Below are 20,174 nucleotides of genomic sequence, written 5' to 3'. Positions count from 1 at the left end.
ATCGAGAGATTTGTCTGATCGGGACGATCAGACTTAGGTGGAGGGCAGTGTAACGAATGTTAGCAGCACTGAGCGATGCTATCGTCTCTAAGCCGATGCTAAGCAGTGACGTGAATGCACATCAATAATTCAATCATTATGTATCTACATAAACGAAACAATAACTGCGTCTACATATATGTACTATGTACGTATACGAGCAGCGGAGAGTCAATGCACAAACACATGCATATATCTTATCTGAGTTGTCACAAGAGAGAGCAATAATTTGTGCACGTAGTTGTGGCTGGCGATTTTGTAGCCGAAACTAACTAGTAAGTTCTGGAAATCAAAGAGCCTAGAAGTATGCAGCGTAAACTATAAAAGCGGGGCGGGCGAGTAAGAAGTAATTCAGTTTGATTTGAATTGTCAATCAGTTTCGATTAAGACGATATCTAGCGAGCAATAGCAGTATTATTTTGAATAGTAGAGTTTCATTTGAAATATCAATCAGTTTGGTTGTTAAGCAAGTTATTCGTTGCAAAGTATAAGTGTTATTGTGAAGTACTTTAATAAAGGCAATTTTTCCATTATTCAAAATTGGAGTTATTTGTTCAACAATTTAGCGATACGAACGTTGGCAGAAGATTGCAAATAAGAGGATTTGCAACTAAATTTGTTACAATATGTCATGTTAATTTGTTAAATAATTCAGCTTTTTGGGTAATTCCAAGTGGTGACTTGTTTTCTTTATGTATATTATTAATATTTTAATCATAAAGTTGCACTTCCAATCGTAGAAATTTGTTTAATTATAAAGTTGAAATCAGGTTAGACAAGGTATTGTAATTCGCTTGTTATAATTGTTCTGCTATGCTTATTTACTAATATTTACACTGCAAAGCGCTTGTTATAGTTATTATTTTATGCTTTTTTGCCAATATTTACTTAAACTAATTTTTGTAAATGTATATTCCACCTCAACTTTGGTGAAGAACTTTTATCTTGTTTAATTGTAAAGTTAAAACCGGGTTAGACAAGGTATTGTAATGCGCTTGTTATAGTTGTTATGCAATACTTATTTGCTAATATTTACACTGCAATGCGCTTGCTATAGTTATTATTTTATGCTTTTTTTGCCAGTAATTTCTTAAATCTAGTCCATTCAATTGTTGATTTTAATCCAATTGGGGTAATTATTTTTCGTTTATTTTATTTTTGTAAAAGTATTTTCGTCGTGTCAGGTGTTATATTATATATTATTCTGATTATGTGTACATGACTGTACATTAGTATATAATAAGGATATTTTCAATCCCGTTATTCTTTTGGTTTATATAGCGTAGCAATTATATGTAAAATGTGAATATATGTACATAACCATACATTTAATTATGTATTATGTGAATTTCTATCCGGTTACATGTGTACATGACTGTACATTAATATATGATAAGGGTATTTTCAATCCCGTTACTTGTACTTTTTGTCCTTTGTGGAGTTATATGTTATCACAATTTATATGTAAGGTATAATCTCTATCCCGTTATATGAATAGTTCATATAATAAATTAAACTTTTATCGTATCCAATCTTTGTACTTTTGTCCAATTTAGTTTATATTTTTCCAATTTACAGTTAATGTCTCATGTCAAGTTGTATTCATATACAATTTAAAAAGTTCCAGTGTAATAGATATCTCTCTTTTGATTATCCATGTAGCTTCATGCGAAGATTTTGTATTAAATGTTGTCCATAACTGTTTTATTTATCTATATTACTAATTTTTTTTTATTAGTATTTTATGTATTTATTTTAACTTTCGATTTTAATGATAAGTAGAACCAATCGCACCATTACTGTTCTTTTTACAGTTTCGTAGCTCCGTTATTTCATACAGAATATTTCTTCCATTATACAAAGTTTAAAGTCTTGTATTGTAGCTCCATTATCTTATACAAATTCAATTTTAATGTTACATATTATTAATGTTTTTTATACACGAATGCCTTTTTAAAAAAGTTAATTTTAATTGAACAAAATCTATAAATTTTACTTTACATAGCACATTTCTTTTTCACAAAACCGTTTTACACTTAAACGAGTGTGTAGTTATGGCGACATTTTTAACAAAACGATGTTACTGCTTAGGCGGTATACTTGCGATTGCCAACCATCTCTTTAACTGTATTGTGGAACCAACGCCTATAACTAAGCTGACCAGAATTTTTTGGAGAAAAAGGAGGACAAATGTACTAAAAACATAAAAGTTGCTAAAATGAGCAAAATTTTTGGCAGAAAAGGACAAATTTTCCGCATAAAAAAACACAAATTATTTTTTCATTTATTTATTTAGAAACATATAAAAATCGAAAATGAACAGTGTTTTAAACAAAAACAATTCACAGTTTATATAACTAAAAACAGGTAAATAGCGACAAAAGAATTTTAAAAAATTCTAAGTTAGTCAATGTTGATATACATACGTACATATTTCAAGGTACTGAATATAGATTTTCCATGATGTATATTGGAACGATTTTCCGTCATCCCTTGTCAAATTTGGTTTTGAGACAAACCGGTTTCGGCGTTGTGCCATCATCAGTGTCGATTTTCGTTCTGATCTGTTGTTGTCATTTGTCCTGTATTTATAGTTCGTAGGTATATGAGCAGGTATTGTCAAATTGATGCTTGTGTATATTTAGTTATGTGTATGTGCTGTGTGTTCGTTCAGAACCGAGGGTGGTTTACTAATCGATTTGTGTGGCTGACTGGGGTAGGTAGAAATCTGTGATTTTAGTCGTTTGACCTTCTTTGTCGGTTTTTTGTTTTGGTGTGTTAATTGTTTTGTGTTTATTTGTTGTTGTGCGTTTGTCTGTTGTACCTGTGTGATTAAGTTGTTTCCTGTAAACAAGTTTTAAAGGCTCGAATATTGTGTCAGAAATGGTGTTTATCTGTTCGTTTATTATTCTACCGTGGAATGTTTTCTGTTTGTAGATTTCCATGTTTTCGAGTACGTTGAGACGTCGGCCCTTTTCTTGTATATGAAGAACCCTAACTGTTTTATTGATGTTTGCTGGGGAACATTCATTCTCGACCATGTGATTCGCGAAGTTAGACTCGGGTATAATGTTTGGATTCCGTATTTTTTTGTTGTAATCTCTAATATGTTCTCTGAACCTCGTTCTTATTTGCCGTTCTGTTTGTCCTATGTAACTATGCTGGCATCCGCAGGTAAGCTTGTATACGCCGTGGCTGCTAAACGGATCCTCTGGGTTAATGTTAATTCTTAGTTTTCGCCCTAGATTGTTCGATGTTTTGAATGCTGTGTTAATGTTGTATTTTTTAAAGAAATTTGCCAATTTATATGTTGCTTTTCCAGTATATGTCATAGTCGTCCAGCTATTATTTTCTTTTTCATTATTTCTTTTTGGTTCTCCATTTGTCCTTCTGAGCTTATCTACTAGTGCTTTTTTATATCCGTTGTTTGCAGCGATATTATATATGACCTCAAGTTCTCTCTTATATGCCTCTTGTGTAAGAGGTGTTCTTTCAAGTCTATGTACCAAGTGCCTTAATGCTGCATTTTTATGATGTTGAGGGTGATTTGAGGTATTGTGTATTATTGTGTCGGTGGCCGTTGACTTTCTATATATGTCATAGTTAAATCTTTTGGCTTCTTTATCAATATTTATCGTGAGGTCTAGATAGTTGATTCCTCCGTCTTTTTCGGTTTCCATTGTAAATTTTATATTGCCGTGCTGTTTGTTGAGGTACTCCAGTACGAGCTCTTCGTTATTAGTAGTTAAAACGCATATTATGTCATCCACGTATCTAGCATAAAATGACACGCCTACTTTGGACTTCAGCTCCTGTATGTACTTTTCTTCCAGATTTTGCATGAACACTTCCATAAGAATTGCTGATGTGGGGCTTCCCATTCCAAGACCGTTTGTTTGTCTATATATTTTATTGTTGAATTTAAAATAGTTTTGACGTAAAGTGGTTCTTAGCGTATTTGTGATTTGCACACTTTTTACTTTGTTTTTTGTGTTATGACCTATTGTTGAGCTAACTATGTCCAAAGTCTCCGATAGTGGTATAGATGGGTATAGATCTTTTATGTCAAAAGATACCAATTTGCTGTTTCTTGTTAGCTCTACGGTCTCGAGTCTCTCTATTAGTTCTGTTGTGTTAGCTATTGCATATTCGTTCCTTAGCTCCAGAGTGTCTATCAATATCGTTTTTAAATATTTGGACAGTTTGTAACATGGTGCCGATTTAAAATTAATGATGGGCCTCATTGGCGTGTCCGGCTTGTGGATTTTTGGTAGCGCAACCAGTGGAGGAGCCGAAGGGTTCATTTGGACCAATCTATGTGCCATGTTAGAATCTACTATATTTGTTGCATTTTTTATAGCAACTTTGATTTGTTTTTGGTACACAAAAAACAAAGTAAAAAGTGTGCAAATCACAAATACGCTAAGAACCACTTTACGTCAAAACTATTTTAAATTCAACAATAAAATATATAGACAAACAAACGGTCTTGGAATGGGAAGCCCCACATCAGCAATTCTTATGGAAGTGTTCATGCAAAATCTGGAAGAAAAGTACATACAGGAGCTGAAGTCCAAATTAGGCGTGTCATTTTATGCTAGATACGTGGATGACATAATATGCGTTTTAACTACTAATAACGAAGAGCTCGTACTGGAGTACCTCAACAAACAGCACGGCAATATAAAATTTACAATGGAAACCGAAAAAGACGGAGGAATCAACTATCTAGACCTCACGATAAATATTGATAAAGAAGCCAAAAGATTTAACTATGACATATATAGAAAGTCAACGGCCACCGACACAATAATACACAATACCTCAAATCACCCTCAACATCATAAAAATGCAGCATTAAGGCACTTGGTACATAGACTTGAAAGAACACCTCTTACACAAGAGGCATATAAGAGAGAACTTGAGGTCATATATAATATCGCTGCAAACAACGGATATAAAAAAGCACTAGTAGATAAGCTCAGAAGGACAAATGGAGAACCAAAAAGAAATAATGAAAAAGAAAATAATAGCTGGACGACTATGACATATACTGGAAAAGCAACATATAAATTGGCAAATTTCTTTAAAAAATACAACATTAACACAGCATTCAAAACATCGAACAATCTAGGGCGAAAACTAAGAATTAACATTAACTCAGAGGATCCGTTTAGCAGCCACGGCGTATACAAGCTTACCTGCGGATGCCAGCATAGTTACATAGGACAAACAGGACGGCAAATAAGAACGAGGTTCAGAGAACATATTAGAGATTACAACAAAAAAATACGGAATCCAAACATTATACCCGAGTCTAACTTCGCGAATCACATGGTCGAGAATGAATGTTCCCCAGCAAACATCAATAAAACAGTTAGGGTTCTTCATATACAAGAAAAGGGCCGACGTCTCAACGTACTCGAAAACATGGAAATCTACAAACAGAAAACATTCCACGGTAGAATAATAAACAAACAGATAAACACCATTTCTGACACAATATTCGAGCCTTTAAAACTTGTTTACAGGAAACAACTTAATCACACAGGTACAACAGACAAACGCACAACAACAAATAAACACAAAACAATTAACACACCAAAACAAAAAACCGACAAAGAAGGTCAAACGACTAAAATCACAGATTTCTACCTACCCCAGTCAGCCACACAAATCGATTAGTAAACCACCCTCGGTTCTGAACGAACACACAGCACATACACATAACTAAATATACACAAGCATCAATTTGACAATACCTGCTCATATACCTACGAACTATAAATACAGGACAAATGACAACAACAGATCAGAACGAAAATCGACACTGATGATGGCACAACGCCGAAACCGGTTTGTCTCAAAACCAAATTTGACAAGGGATGACGGAAAATCGTTCCAATATACATCATTTATCCACCCTGTCGGAAAATCAACCAAACAAGATAAGTCAGTTATTGCTTGTCAGGCTTTTAACTTGAACGCGAACGGACTACTAACAATTTACAAGCGACGCCTACTGAAAATATATAAAGCAAAGGCGAGCATTTGGTTCAACAAACAATGCCTGGAATTGAATGTTACTCCGAAATTCGCATAAATAACAATAAAGGCAAATACCAAATCTAGCAGGAAAACAGTTAGAAAAGCGGAAAAGGATTTTTTAAAATATGAGTTGGAAAGCTTATACTCGAAGAAGGATGAGATAAATGCCGAGTTATTATCTATCCATTTAAGATTGGCAGAACAACTACCTACGACTGTATTAATGGAATGCTTCGACCGCATTAAGACAGAGGTCGATCAGGAACTACAACAAAAATACAAGTCGCTGAACCGAAAATTGGACAAGCTGGCAGGACGACGAGAGGGTAACCAAAACCAAAACACTCACCAGTTTCATGACAAGTTCGTTAACCTCACAACAGTGGCCATTACCAAGGAAGAGGCACAACTTCTCGAAAAGGGCCTGAAGCACAATATCATGGACCAGAATACAGTAAGAAAAACGGAGCAAGCGATTGTAGATGCGGAGATCGCAATATCATTGATACCACAGGAAGAACAGGAGCACGCAAGACACATGTGCAGAGAAATCATAAGAAAGGAGGTGAAAGCACAGAAAGGACAAAAACCGAATACAGAGGAGAAAACAATAAAGAATCTACGGCATAAACTAAGGAAAAACAAAATTGTCACAACGAAAGCGGACAAAGGAAACACCACTGTGCTAATCGAAAAAGAGAAATATATATCCAAAACCGAGGATCTCATAGAGGAAATGAAATGTCGTAGAATGAGAGAGGATCCCACAGATGAATACCAAAAACAAATCAAAGTTGCTATAAAAAATGCAACAAATATAGTAGATTCTAACATGGCACATAGATTGGTCCAAATGAACCCTTCGGCTCCTCCACTGGTTGCGCTACCAAAAATCCACAAGCCGGACACGCCAATGAGGCCCATCATTAATTTTAAAACGGCACCATGTTACAAACTGTCCAAATATTTAAAAACGATATTGATAGACACTCTGGAGCTAAGGAACGAATATGCAATAGCTAACACAACAGAACTAATAGAGAGACTCGAGACCGTAGAGCTAACAAGAAACAGCAAATTGGTATCTTTTGACATAAAAGATCTATACCCATCTATACCACTATCGGAGACTTTGGACATAGTTAGCTCAACAATAGTTCATAACACAAAAAACAAAGTAAAAAGTATGCAAATCACAAATACGCTAAGAACCACTTTACGTCAAAACTATTTTAAATTCAACAATAAAATATATAGACAAACAAACGGTCTTGGAATGGGAAGCCCCACATCAGCAATTCTTATGGAAGTGTTCATGCAAAATCTGGAAGAAAAGTACATACAGGAGCTGAAGTCCAAATTAGGCGTGTCATTTTATGCTAGATACGTGGATGACATAATATGCGTTTTAACTACTAATAACGAAGAGCTCGTACTGGAGTACCTCAACAAACAGCACGGCAATATAAAATTTACAATGGAAACCGAAAAAGACGGAGGAATCAACTATCTAGACCTCACGATAAATATTGATAAAGAAGCCAAAAGATTTAACTATGACATATATAGAAAGTCAACGGCCACCGACACAATAATACACAATACCTCAAATCACCCTCAATATCATAAAAATGCAGCATTAAGGCACTTGGTACATAGACTTGAAAGAACACCTCTTACACAAGAGGCATATAAGAGAGAACTTGAGGTCATATATAATATCGCTGCAAACAACGGATATAAAAAAGCACTAGTAGATAAGCTCAGAAGGACAAATGGAGAACCAAAAAGAAATAATGAAAAAGAAAATAATAGCTGGACGACTATGACATATACTGGAAAAGCAACATATAAATTGGCAAATTTCTTTAAAAAATACAACATTAACACAGCATTCAAAACATCGAACAATCTAGGGCGAAAACTAAGAACTAACATTAACTCAGAGGATCCGTTTAGCAGCCACGGCGTATACAAGCTTACCTGCGGATGCCAGCATAGTTACATAGGACAAACAGGACGGCAAATAAGAACGAGGTTCAGAGAACATATTAGAGATTACAACAAAAAAATACGGAATCCAAACATTATACCCGAGTCTAACTTCGCGAATCACATGGTCGAGAATGAATGTTCCCCAGCAAACATCAATAAAACAGTTAGGGTTCTTCACATACAAGAAAAGGGCCGACGTCTCAACGTACTCGAAAACATGGAAATCTACAAACAGAAAACATTCGACGGTAGAATAATAAACGAACAGATAAACACCATTTCTGACACAATATTCGAGCCTTTAAAACTTGTTTACAGGAAACAACTTAATCACACAGGTACAACAGACAAACGCACAACAACAAATAAACACAAAACAATTAACACACCAAAACAAAAAACCGACAAAGAAGGTCAAACGACTAAAATCACAGATTTCTACCTACCCCAGTCAGCCACACAAATCGATTAGTAAACCACCCTCGGTTCTGAACGAACACACATCACATACACATAACTAAATATACACAAGCATCAATTTGACAATACCTGCTCATATACCTACGAACTATAAATACAGGACAAATGACAACAACAGATCAGAACGAAAATCGACACTGATGATGGCACAGCGCCGAAACCGGTTTGTCTCAAAACCAAATTTGACAAGGGATGACGGAAAATCGTTCCAATATACATCATTTATCCACCCTGTCGGAAAATCAACCAAACAAGATAAGTGACCTATATATATATTATTGCACGTTTCATCGCTATTGCCTTTACATGGTATCTTGTAAACTACATTATTTTTTTCCATTATTGGTATTTTCGATTTTGTTTTGTTAAATATGTTTTTTAAAGTGTTCGTAGGCTTATGCGCAATTCTTGTAGTTTCTTTATCATAGCAGTCAGATTTTGCTAAACGTTCTGATAGCTGCGGTACATAAGCCACCGACTTGAAAATAATGGGTTTATCGGGAGTTTTTGGTCTATTTAAATTTTTGGTTTTTCTTAATAAAGTTTTTATGGTTTTTTTCGGAAAATCATTGTTTCTTAGTAATGTGAAAATTTCTTTTTTAACTTCTTTAAATTTAAATAGACCAAAAACTCCCGATAAACCCATTATTTTCAAGTCGGTGGCTTATGTACCGCAGCTATCAGAACGTTTAGAAAAATCTGACTGCTATGATAAAGAAACTACAAAAATTGCGCATAAACCTACGAACACTTTAAAAAACATATTTAACAAAACAAAATCGAAAATACCAATAATGGAAAAAAATAATGTAGTTTACAAGATACCATGTAAAGGCAATAGCGATGAAACGTGCAATAATATATATATAGGTACTACAAAGTCCAAACTCAAAACGAGAATTTCACAGCATAAGTCTGATTTTAAATTTTGCCATCAAGTTAATAATCAAAAAACAGCACTCATGGCCCACTGTGCAGACAGCGGCCACACACCAAACTTTGATGAGACTAAAATACTGCAACAGGAACAACACTATAACAAACGCTTCACACTAGAAATGTTACACATTATTAATATTCCGACTAACACACGAATGAACTATAAGAGCGACGTAGATCACAGCGCACATATCTACAAACACCTGCTCACTAAAAAACAGTACCATACTCCACGTTGGACAAAGCAGACGTGTTAATAAAAGTATGTATTTATGTGAAATGTAAAATGCAAAATTTGTTTATTGTTATGTTTATTATTTTTGTTAGTTGCTACAATCCTGAAGATGATTGCCGTTGAGCAATCGAAATATATCGATTTAAAAGAAGAATCAAAGGGTATTTTTCAAATTTTCAATTATAAAACACGGACCTAAAGCCAGCTATATATACATATTTAAAGATAAAAGATCGCCAAAAAATTCATAATTTATATAGACGGAAGGCACGCCGCAGGCATAAACAACCAAACATGGGATATGTTACAATAAAAAACAACAACAAAAACGCCAAAGAAACAATCAACAAACTGCAGTTTACATCTAAAAAATTGGTAAAAGTAAAATCAAGTATTAAGTTCCTATTAAAATGTAGGAAATCAAAAATTATTCCGAATTTTATAAAAAACTCCACTAGATGTAAGAATTTATTTGTATCTGACTTGGACAAGCACTCGGACATAGATAAAATGTTACACAGACATACACACTTTTTCCTTACAAAAGTCTTAAGCTTACTTATAAAACAAAAACACTACATATTGCAACGATTAAATCAACAAAGAGAACAATTAACCAACAAATTAAAAATACAATTGAGTGAAAAAGATTTCAAAGAATTACTGGATAGCGAAAGTAATGTCGCTAATAAAACCACAACAACTTTAAAGAAACGTCAAGAGCTGAAATATGAGAAAATTAGAGCGAAACGAAATGAAGTATTCACCAACAACACCAAGCATAAAGAGTGGTTTGTAAACAAAACCAAATTGGAATTCCCGCCAGATATTCAAGCATTGCTAGCAAAGGGGCCGAAGTTCGGACTACCTGTAGATAACAAGAATTTCCCTCTCTTTAAATATATAGCAGACGGCGAAGATTTGATACAAAGCATAAAAAGCAAAGATCAACAGGAGGAAGCTCGCACAAAACTCTCTTTGTTAATATCAAATCATGCAACAACAAACAAACATTGTACAATAGACAAAGCAATTTTAGATACAGTGGAGCAAACTAAGAAATTCCTGAATGAAAATAAAAACATTAGAATTTTAACATCCGACAAAGGGAATAAAATGGTGGCAATGGAAATTGAAGAGTATAATAAGAAAATGGAAGATATATTAATGGATCTAACAACATATAGAGTTCAGAGACAGGATCCAACATCACGTTTACAAAACAAGAATAATGCACTAGTAGAAAAACTTTTTAACATGGAAATAATCACAAAGATGGAGAGAAAAAGAATGATAACAACCACCGCACAGCCACCCAGAATCTACGGCCTCCCGAAGATTCATAAGGAAGGAACTCCATTAAGGCCAATATGCTCAGCAATTGGGTCACCTTCTTACACACTGTCCAAATATATGGCAGACATTTTAAAAAACGTAACGGCGAGTTCTACGTACAATATTAAAAACACAATTGAGTTTAAAGAAAGAGTAAACAATACATACATATACGAAGATGAAAAGCTTATTTCCTTTGATGTAGTTTCGCTTTTCCCTAGCATCCCGATACAATTGGCACTTGAAATAATACAAGAGAAATGGAATACAATTAAAGAATACACAAAGATACCAAAAACGCTGTTCATGGAAATAATTAAATTCTGCATTCAAGAGAGCAGATATTTCAAATTCAATGATACTATCTATACGCAACTAAAAGGAATGCCGATGGGTGCACCCACATCCCCAATAATAGCGGATATAGTTATGGAAAAATTATTAGATGATACTATGCTGAAGTTGCGACATAAACCAAGAATACTTACCAAATACGTCGACGACCTATTCGCGATAATAAAAGAAAATGAAATACAAAACACACTTGACACACTAAACACTTTTGACAAAAATATAAAATTTAGTATAGAACTAGAGAACGACGAGGAATTACCATACCTGGACTCCATAATAAACAGACGAGGAAATCAATTAAAACTAAAGTGGTATCAAAAGCCTACAGCATCAGGACGAATTATAAACTTTAATTCAAAACATCCGAAAACAATGATTATGAATAGAGCAAAGGGCTGTATACGGAAAATGTTGCAGACTTCAGATGAAGTATACCACAAAGAAGTTAAAAAAGAAATTTTCACATTACTAAGAAACAATGATTTTCCGAAAAAAACCATAAAAACTTTATTAAGAAAAACCAAAAATTTAAATAGACCAAAAACTCCCGATAAACCCATTATTTTCAAGTCGGTGGCTTATGTACCGCAGCTATCAGAACGTTTAGCAAAATCTGACTGCTATGATAAAGAAACTACAAAAATTGCGCATAAACCTACGAACACTTTAAAAAACATATTTAACAAAACAAAATCGAAAATACCAATAATGGAAAAAAATAATGTAGTTTACAAGATACCATGTAAAGGCAATAGCGATGAAACGTGCAATAATATATATATAGGTACTACAAAGTCCAAACTCAAAACGAGAATTTCACAGCATAAGTCTGATTTTAAATTTTGCCATCAAGTTAATAATCAAAAAACAGCACTCATGGCCCACTGTGCAGACAGCGGCCACACACCAAACTTTGATGAGACTAAAATACTGCAACAGGAACAACACTATAACAAACGCTTCACACTAGAAATGTTACACATTATTAATATTCCGACTAACACACGACTGAACTATAAGAGCGACGTAGATCACAGCGCACATATCTACAAACACCTGCTCACTAAAAAACAGTACCATACTCCACGTCGGACAAAGCAGACGTGTTAATAAAAGTATGTATTTATGTGAAATGTAAAATGCAAAATTTGTTTATTGTTATGTTTATTATTTTTGTTAGTTGCTACAATCCTGAAGATGATTGCCGTTGAGCAATCGAAATATATCGATTTAAAAGAAGAATCAAAGGGTATTTTTCAAATTTTCAATTATAAAACACGGACCTAAAGCCAGCTATATATACATATTTAAAGATAAAAGATCGCCAAAAAATTCATAATTTATATAGACGGAAGGCACGCCGCAGGCATAAACAACCAAACATGGGATATGTTACAATAAAAAACAACAACAAAAACGCCAAAGAAACAATCAACAAACTGCAGTTTACATCTAAAAAATTGGTAAAAGTAAAATCAAGTATTAAGTTCCTATTAAAATGTAGGAAATCAAAAATTATTCCGAATTTTATAAAAAACTCCACTAGATGTAAGAATTTATTTGTATCTGACTTGGACAAGCACTCGGACATAGATAAAATGTTACACAGACATACACACTTTTTCCTTACAAAAGTCTTAAGCTTACTTATAAAACAAAAACACTACATATTGCAACGATTAAATCAACAAAGAGAACAATTAACCAACAAATTAAAAATACAATTGAGTGAAAAAGATTTCAAAGAATTACTGGATAGCGAAAGTAATGTCGCTAATAAAACCACAACAACTTTAAAGAAACGTCAAGAGCTGAAATATGAGAAAATTAGAGCGAAACGAAATGAAGTATTCACCAACAACACCAAGCATAAAGAGTGGTTTGTAAACAAAACCAAATTGGAATTCCCGCCAGATATTCAAGCATTGCTAGCAAAGGGGCCGAAGTTCGGACTACCTGTAGATAACAAGAATTTCCCTCTCTTTAAATATATAGCAGACGGCGAAGATTTGATACAAAGCATAAAAAGCAAAGATCAACAGGAGGAAGCTCGCACAAAACTCTCTTTGTTAATATCAAATCATGCAACAACAAACATGAAACTGAATGAAAATAAAAACATTAGAATTTTAACATCCGACAAAGGGAATAAAATGGTGGCAATGGAAATTGAAGAGTATAATAAGAAAATGGAAGATATATTAATGGATCTAACAACATATAGAGTTCAGAGACAGGATCCAACATCACGTTTACAAAACAAGAATAATGCACTAGTAGAAAAACTTTTTAACATGGAAATAATCACAAAGATGGAGAGAAAAAGAATGATAACAACCACCGCACAGCCACCCAGAATCTACGGCCTCCCGAAGATTCATAAGGAAGGAACTCCATTAAGGCCAATATGCTCAGCAATTGGGTCACCTTCTTACACACTGTCCAAATATATGGCAGACATTTTAAAAAACGTAACGGCGAGTTCTACGTACAATATTAAAAACACAATTGAGTTTAAAGAAAGAGTAAACAATACATACATATACGAAGATGAAAAGCTTATTTCCTTTGATGTAGTTTCGCTTTTCCCTAGCATCCCGATACAATTGGCACTTGAAATAATACAAGAGAAATGGAATACAATTAAAGAATACACAAAGATACCAAAAACGCTGTTCATGGAAATAATTAAATTCTGCATTCAAGAGAGCAGATATTTCAAATTCAATGATACTATCTATACGCAACTAAAAGGAATGCCGATGGGTGCACCCACATCCCCAATAATAGCGGATATAGTTATGGAAAAATTATTAGATGATACTATGCTGAAGTTGCGACATAAACCAAGAATACTTACCAAATACGTCGACGACCTATTCGCGATAATAAAAGAAAATGAAATACAAAACACACTTGACACACTAAACACTTTTGACAAAAATATAAAATTTAGTATAGAACTAGAGAACGACGAGGAATTACCATACCTGGACTCCATAATAAACAGACGAGGAAATCAATTAAAACTAAAGTGGTATCAAAAGCCTACAGCATCAGGACGAATTATAAACTTTAATTCAAAACATCCGAAAACAATGATTATGAATAGAGCAAAGGGCTGTATACGGAAAATGTTGCAGACTTCAGATGAAGTATACCACAAAGAAGTTAAAAAATAAATTTTCACATTACTAAGAAACAATGATTTTCCGAAAAAAACCATAAAAACTTTATTAAGAAAAACCAAAAATTTAAATAGACCAAAAACTCCCGATAAACCCATTATTTTCAAGTCGGTGGCTTATGTACCGCAGCTATCAGAACGTTTAGCAAAATCTGACTGCTATGATAAAGAAACTACAAAAATTGCGCATAAACCTACGAACACTTTAAAAAACATATTTAACAAAACAAAATCGAAAATACCAATAATGGAAAAAAATAATGTAGTTTACAAGATACCATGTAAAGGCAATAGCGATGAAACGTGCAATAATATATATATAGGTACTACAAAGTCCAAACTCAAAACGAGAATTTCACAGCATAAGTCTGATTTTAAATTTTGCCATCAAGTTAATAATCAAAAAACAGCACTCATGGCCCACTGTGCAGACAGCGGCCACACACCAAACTTTGATGAGACTAAAATACTGCAACAGGAACAACACTATAACAAACGCTTCACACTAGAAATGTTACACATTATTAATATTCCGACTAACACACGACTGAACTATAAGAGCGACGTAGATCACAGCGCACATATCTACAAACACCTGCTCACTAAAAAACAGTACCATACTCCACGTCGGACAAAGCAGACGTGTTAATAAAAGTATGTATTTATGTGAAATGTAAAATGCAAAATTTGTTTATTGTTATGTTTATTATTTTTGTTAGTTGCTACAATCCTGAAGATGATTGCCGTTGAGCAATCGAAATATATCGATTTAAAAGAAGAATCAAAGGGTATTTTTCAAATTTTCAATTATAAAACACGGACCTAAAGCCAGCTATATATACATATTTAAAGATAAAAGATCGCCAAAAAATTCATAATTATCATTTCTGCTAAAGTCTTCACATCAAGTCTTCACTTTTCACTAGTCCATATATCATTAGATATTGAAAATACTCTTTCAACATTTGCGTTTGTGCCCGGTAAACATAGAGCGATTTCTATTATTATTTTTACGTTATTAAAAGGAATGTGGTGTTTTGTAAAAAAGTTGAATATATGGATCCATTTTTTTATCAATCTCTACATCTTCTATTTCATTTAATATATTATTGCTCAACATATTATTAATTCTGCCTACCTCATCAAACAGCAAGTTATCATCAATAAGAATACCTAGTTTGTTTTTACAAAAGAGCACAGATTTCAATACATGCTCCCATTCGATTTCATTTTTTAACAAAACCCATTCAAACAAAAATGAGTAATCGTCGTGTTTTGTCCAATTTTCTAAATATTCAAGAGCGGCTTTATAAAAATTGTTTACATCCAAGTAAAACTTCTTTTTAATTTCCGAATCGTTTCTAGACAATTTGTTTAAATTTGACTGAACAATTAATGGCAAAAAATTACATTCACATCGTCGTTTTAGCTGATCTTTCAAAGTTTTACAGTGAAAACTTACTTCAGTTGCTGTTATGTTTTCCCTTTCAATCTTTTTTATTAATGAATGAAACATGGTGGCCTGACTGTGGATAAATAACAAAATTGTTTCAGCACATTCATTTAAGAAGAAGTTTTTTAGATTAAGAGAACATTTTTCCAAACTTAGAAAATATGATTTCAACGGTTCAAATAATTTCAGCACTCTTTCAATTGCTGGGGTTAGCGCCAGCCACCTGGGTTTTGAATAACCTAACAACTTTTTGTATTCTACTGAGGCGTCCTCACAAAAACCCTTCAACGAAGTGACCCTAACCGTAAACCGTTCAAAATGTAAATAAATTTGTATTATGATGATTTCAACATCAATACTCATTAAACTAGAAGCATTATTTAAAGCATGGAGTGTTTTTTTACACAAAGACTTTAATTTTTTATGGACATTGTTAATACCATTACGATTGATGCCTCCAAAGTTTGTATTGGTGTTATCAGCGCATATTGCAATTACTTTACTTTGTAAATTATTGGTTTCGATCACATGGTTGGACAATATTTCAGACGTCTCACCTTGTATTGATTCAAAAGACAAAATCTTTGGTTGAATACCTTTTTCAAAATCCATATAGCGAACTAAAATAGAATACAATTTTATATCTTTGTGGTTTGAGGCATCTGACAACATAGTCACAAAAGCAGCTTTCTCAGTCATCTCAGTCATCTTTTAGCACATCTATTGCATATTGATGAAAAACATTACGAACTATTGCCTCACCTTTAGTTCTAGCGCAGTGAAATTTTTGATTATACAAACATCGGTTAATTTTGGATACACAGTCTAAGCTTCTAAAACTTTGGTTATGCATTACAGCGTGATATGCTGTTAAACCTTCCGCAGTTGCCAATTTCTTTTCAGAATCTCCAAATTGTTCACCTCTTACAAAGCTGGTTACCTTGTGGGAGGTAGTTGCCAAATTTAAACTGCTTTGGTGTTTTTTTGAAGAAAGATGTTTTGTTATGCTCGATCTACCGCCAACTGCAATGGTGAATTCAGCTGAGCAAATGTCGCATCTCACAAAAGAATCGTCTTTCTTCTGGCATAAATGTATGAAAGCGAATTTTGCCTTTAAATTTTCGGTTAAATGATATTTTCTTTTTTTCGCGGACATGTAAGTTCTAGGGAAAAAGTTAGATTTATTATTTATCTTTATTAATAAATAACTTATTACCTTTTTATATCGACAGCAGCAGGTAATCCGAAAACAATAACAGCAATAGTGATTCAAGCCAAGTATCGATACATCGATAACTACGTACATATGTTAAGATAGTATTCAGCATAATTGCCTAGACACATAGTATTTCAGTACAAAGCCTGGCATTACAAGTCTGACAACGAGTTTGTGAACAACGTGGAAAATTTAGTTCGCGACTTTATATAAATCACTGAGGAAAAATTTAAGCAAACACAAATTAACAATTAAAAAATTGTTAACCATTACGAAGCAGCAGCGCAGATGAGCGATATTTAGTAAAATTCACTAAAGCTGAAGAGCCTGACCATTTCGACAAACAGAGGGTGGAGGCTGCTACTAAAAGTTAAGTAAACTAAGTACAATAAATTCATTTTAAGTTTGTATAACAAAATTAAAAATACCATATAAATATAAGTGTACGTAAAAAGAAAACCTTTATGTGAGGTGCGTAGTCCAGCGTGTAGGGAAAATTACATATTAACTGGTAAGTTCTCAATTCATGACACACGTAAGTGCAAATTTTACACATTAGACGGTTCACAAACATAATGGCCGACGCCACGGCGTCGAAAGGCCCTGGCGAGTCCAACGCTGATGGAAAGCCTGACGCAAATTGGTTTGAAGAAGGCCGAAGTCAGAAAAAGTTGGAAAACCAGAGGAAAAGACAACTAAAAACCAAAAGCGAGAGCAATGAAGATTACAGACGCACCAAAGTAGGTACAGTTGACGACCTGAAAAGAACAAAAACGGACGACACTAAGAATATACAAATACCACTACAAGGCATGCTAGTGCCAAAAGGTACTTTTGCCAAATTGGCGGCAAACGCTCAAGTTTTGGCGGCAAATGCCAAGACATTGGAAAAGTCAAACACAGACACAAACAAAAAAAGCGCGGAAAATGAAAACAACATGGAAGTAGAAGCAAACGGCAATGTAATGACTAGCAATACTAATACGGCTAACAACACAGAAAACGGTAATCCAACTTCCAGTCAAAAAATAGAAGAATATAATGCGAAGTATACAGAACGTCACAGAGGTGACTTCTGTGTCCTAATAGACACATCAAAAAGCTCGCTGTGTAATAATGAACGAATGAAAAATGGCCTATTTTTATGCCATAAAATCCAAAACTTTGAAATAAACGGCATTAAAAAAATAAATGCAATAAGAAGATTCCTTTACAAAATATACTTTCACACCTTCGAACAAGCAAACCAATGTCTAGAAAATTCCAACTTAGACAAAAATAACATGAAAGCCCTTATACCATGGAACTTAGTGGAAACAATGGGGGTTATTAGGCAAGTTCCTCTTGAGTTCTCAGAGGACGAAATTTTAAAGAATATTATATCTAGCATTCCGGTCAAATCAGTGTGTAGGCTAATGAGGAGGGACCCCGACGACAGGACAAAGTTTTTACCAACCTTTACTGTGAAACTAGGATTCGAAGGTAGCGATCTACCAGAATCTATTGAGCTGTTTTATGTGAACCTGAAAATAACTCACTTTATACCCAAAGTGCGGCAATGCTTTAACTGCGGTAGACTAGGGCATACCAGGGCAGGATGCAAAGGGAAGAACAGATGCATAATGTGCGGGAAGGAGGAAGGATGCAGCAGCTAATGCAACAAGGCAAACAACTGCATTCTATGTGGAGGAGAAGGGCACAACTCATTGAACAAAAACAAATGCAACGTATGGCAAAAGGAGGAAAAGGTCATCGAAATAATGACATTTAAAAAAATTTCAAAAAAAGAAGCGTATGATATTTATAATTTATCGAACGACAGCAACAACCGGTTTGCGATCTTAGATAATTATTAAGAAAGTTTTCCGCAGATAAGCCGAAAAACAACACCGACAATCAACAACGATAATATTGTCAACAAATGTGAAATTGACAACAATCAAATATAGTCGGGTGGCACAACAACCCACACAAACCACCACAATTAAACCGAAACCAAAAACTCCGCGCGCCAAGCCACAACCGGTCTTCCTCAACCCCAACTGGGACAAGGTCTCAGAAATAGAAAAACTAGTTACGCTACTAGTTAAAAAATTCGAAATAGACACTGATTAACCCCTAGTCAGGCTAATAGGGAACATGTGTAAAAAAAATCTAAAGTACAGAATCGATAGCAATCTCCACAATCATGATGATGCAAATATTACAATATAATATACAAAGTCTTAAAGCTAACAAATCTTATATTGATCAATTTAACAACTTAAACAACATCGATATTGTTTGCTTGCAGGAAATTTTTTCCCACGACGAGCAAACAAATAACCAAAAGCTGATAAATTTTAATCTTTTAAAAAAAAACCAGAAACGACGGCTACGGAGGCGTAGCCATTGGCTTCAGGAAAGGCATAAAATTTACCAAAATTAAATATACTACAAATCAAGATATCATTATAGCAAAAACCACCAACCTTGGCAACAATACAATAATTTGCAATGCGTATTTTCCACCAAGCATGAATAACAGAACATTTGAAACTGAAATCAACAAAATTTTGAATGTTCTAAGCAATTACAACAATGTAATCCTATTAGGCGACTTCAATGCACGAAACTGCAATTGGGGCGACAGTATCAACACACCCAAAGGAAAAACACTGGAGAAGGAAATCGAACACACAAACTTAAAATGTCTAAACGACGGGACAAAAACGCACAGTATCGGAAGCAACAATGGTTCAATACTGGATCTAACGTTTACTAGTCTACCACAGGATAACATTAAATGGGAATGCATTCAAGTGGGCATAGGAGGCAGCAAACACTATCCGATCAAAATCAGCATAAGCAATATCCAGAAAAATCCAAATATCTTCATACCAAACAGCATGTT

The 20,174-nt window shown here is 34.1% G+C and overlaps 2 protein-coding genes across 2 annotated transcripts in view; one reads left to right on the top strand and one right to left on the bottom strand.

The window, feature by feature from the left end:
- The window catches only part of LOC137240467 (succinate--CoA ligase [ADP/GDP-forming] subunit alpha, mitochondrial-like), a 203,558-nt gene that overhangs the window by 22,114 nt on the left and 161,270 nt on the right, over positions 1–20,174 (bottom strand). The window lies entirely within an intron of this gene.
- LOC137242537 (uncharacterized) lies at positions 10,872–12,837 on the top strand. Its single transcript, XM_067769810.1, has 2 exons — positions 10,872–12,540; positions 12,606–12,837. The coding sequence occupies exon 1, from the start codon at positions 10,889–10,891 to the stop codon at positions 12,533–12,535; it is 1,647 nt and encodes a 548-aa protein (XP_067625911.1). The 5' UTR covers positions 10,872–10,888; the 3' UTR covers positions 12,536–12,540; positions 12,606–12,837.

Source organism: Eurosta solidaginis, chromosome 2 (assembly GCF_040869045.1).
Source record: "Eurosta solidaginis isolate ZX-2024a chromosome 2, ASM4086904v1, whole genome shotgun sequence".
NCBI classification, from domain to species: domain Eukaryota; kingdom Metazoa; phylum Arthropoda; class Insecta; order Diptera; family Tephritidae; genus Eurosta; species Eurosta solidaginis.
The sequence above is the reverse complement of the archived record's forward strand: the minus strand, read 5'-3'. Positions and strand labels throughout refer to the sequence as shown.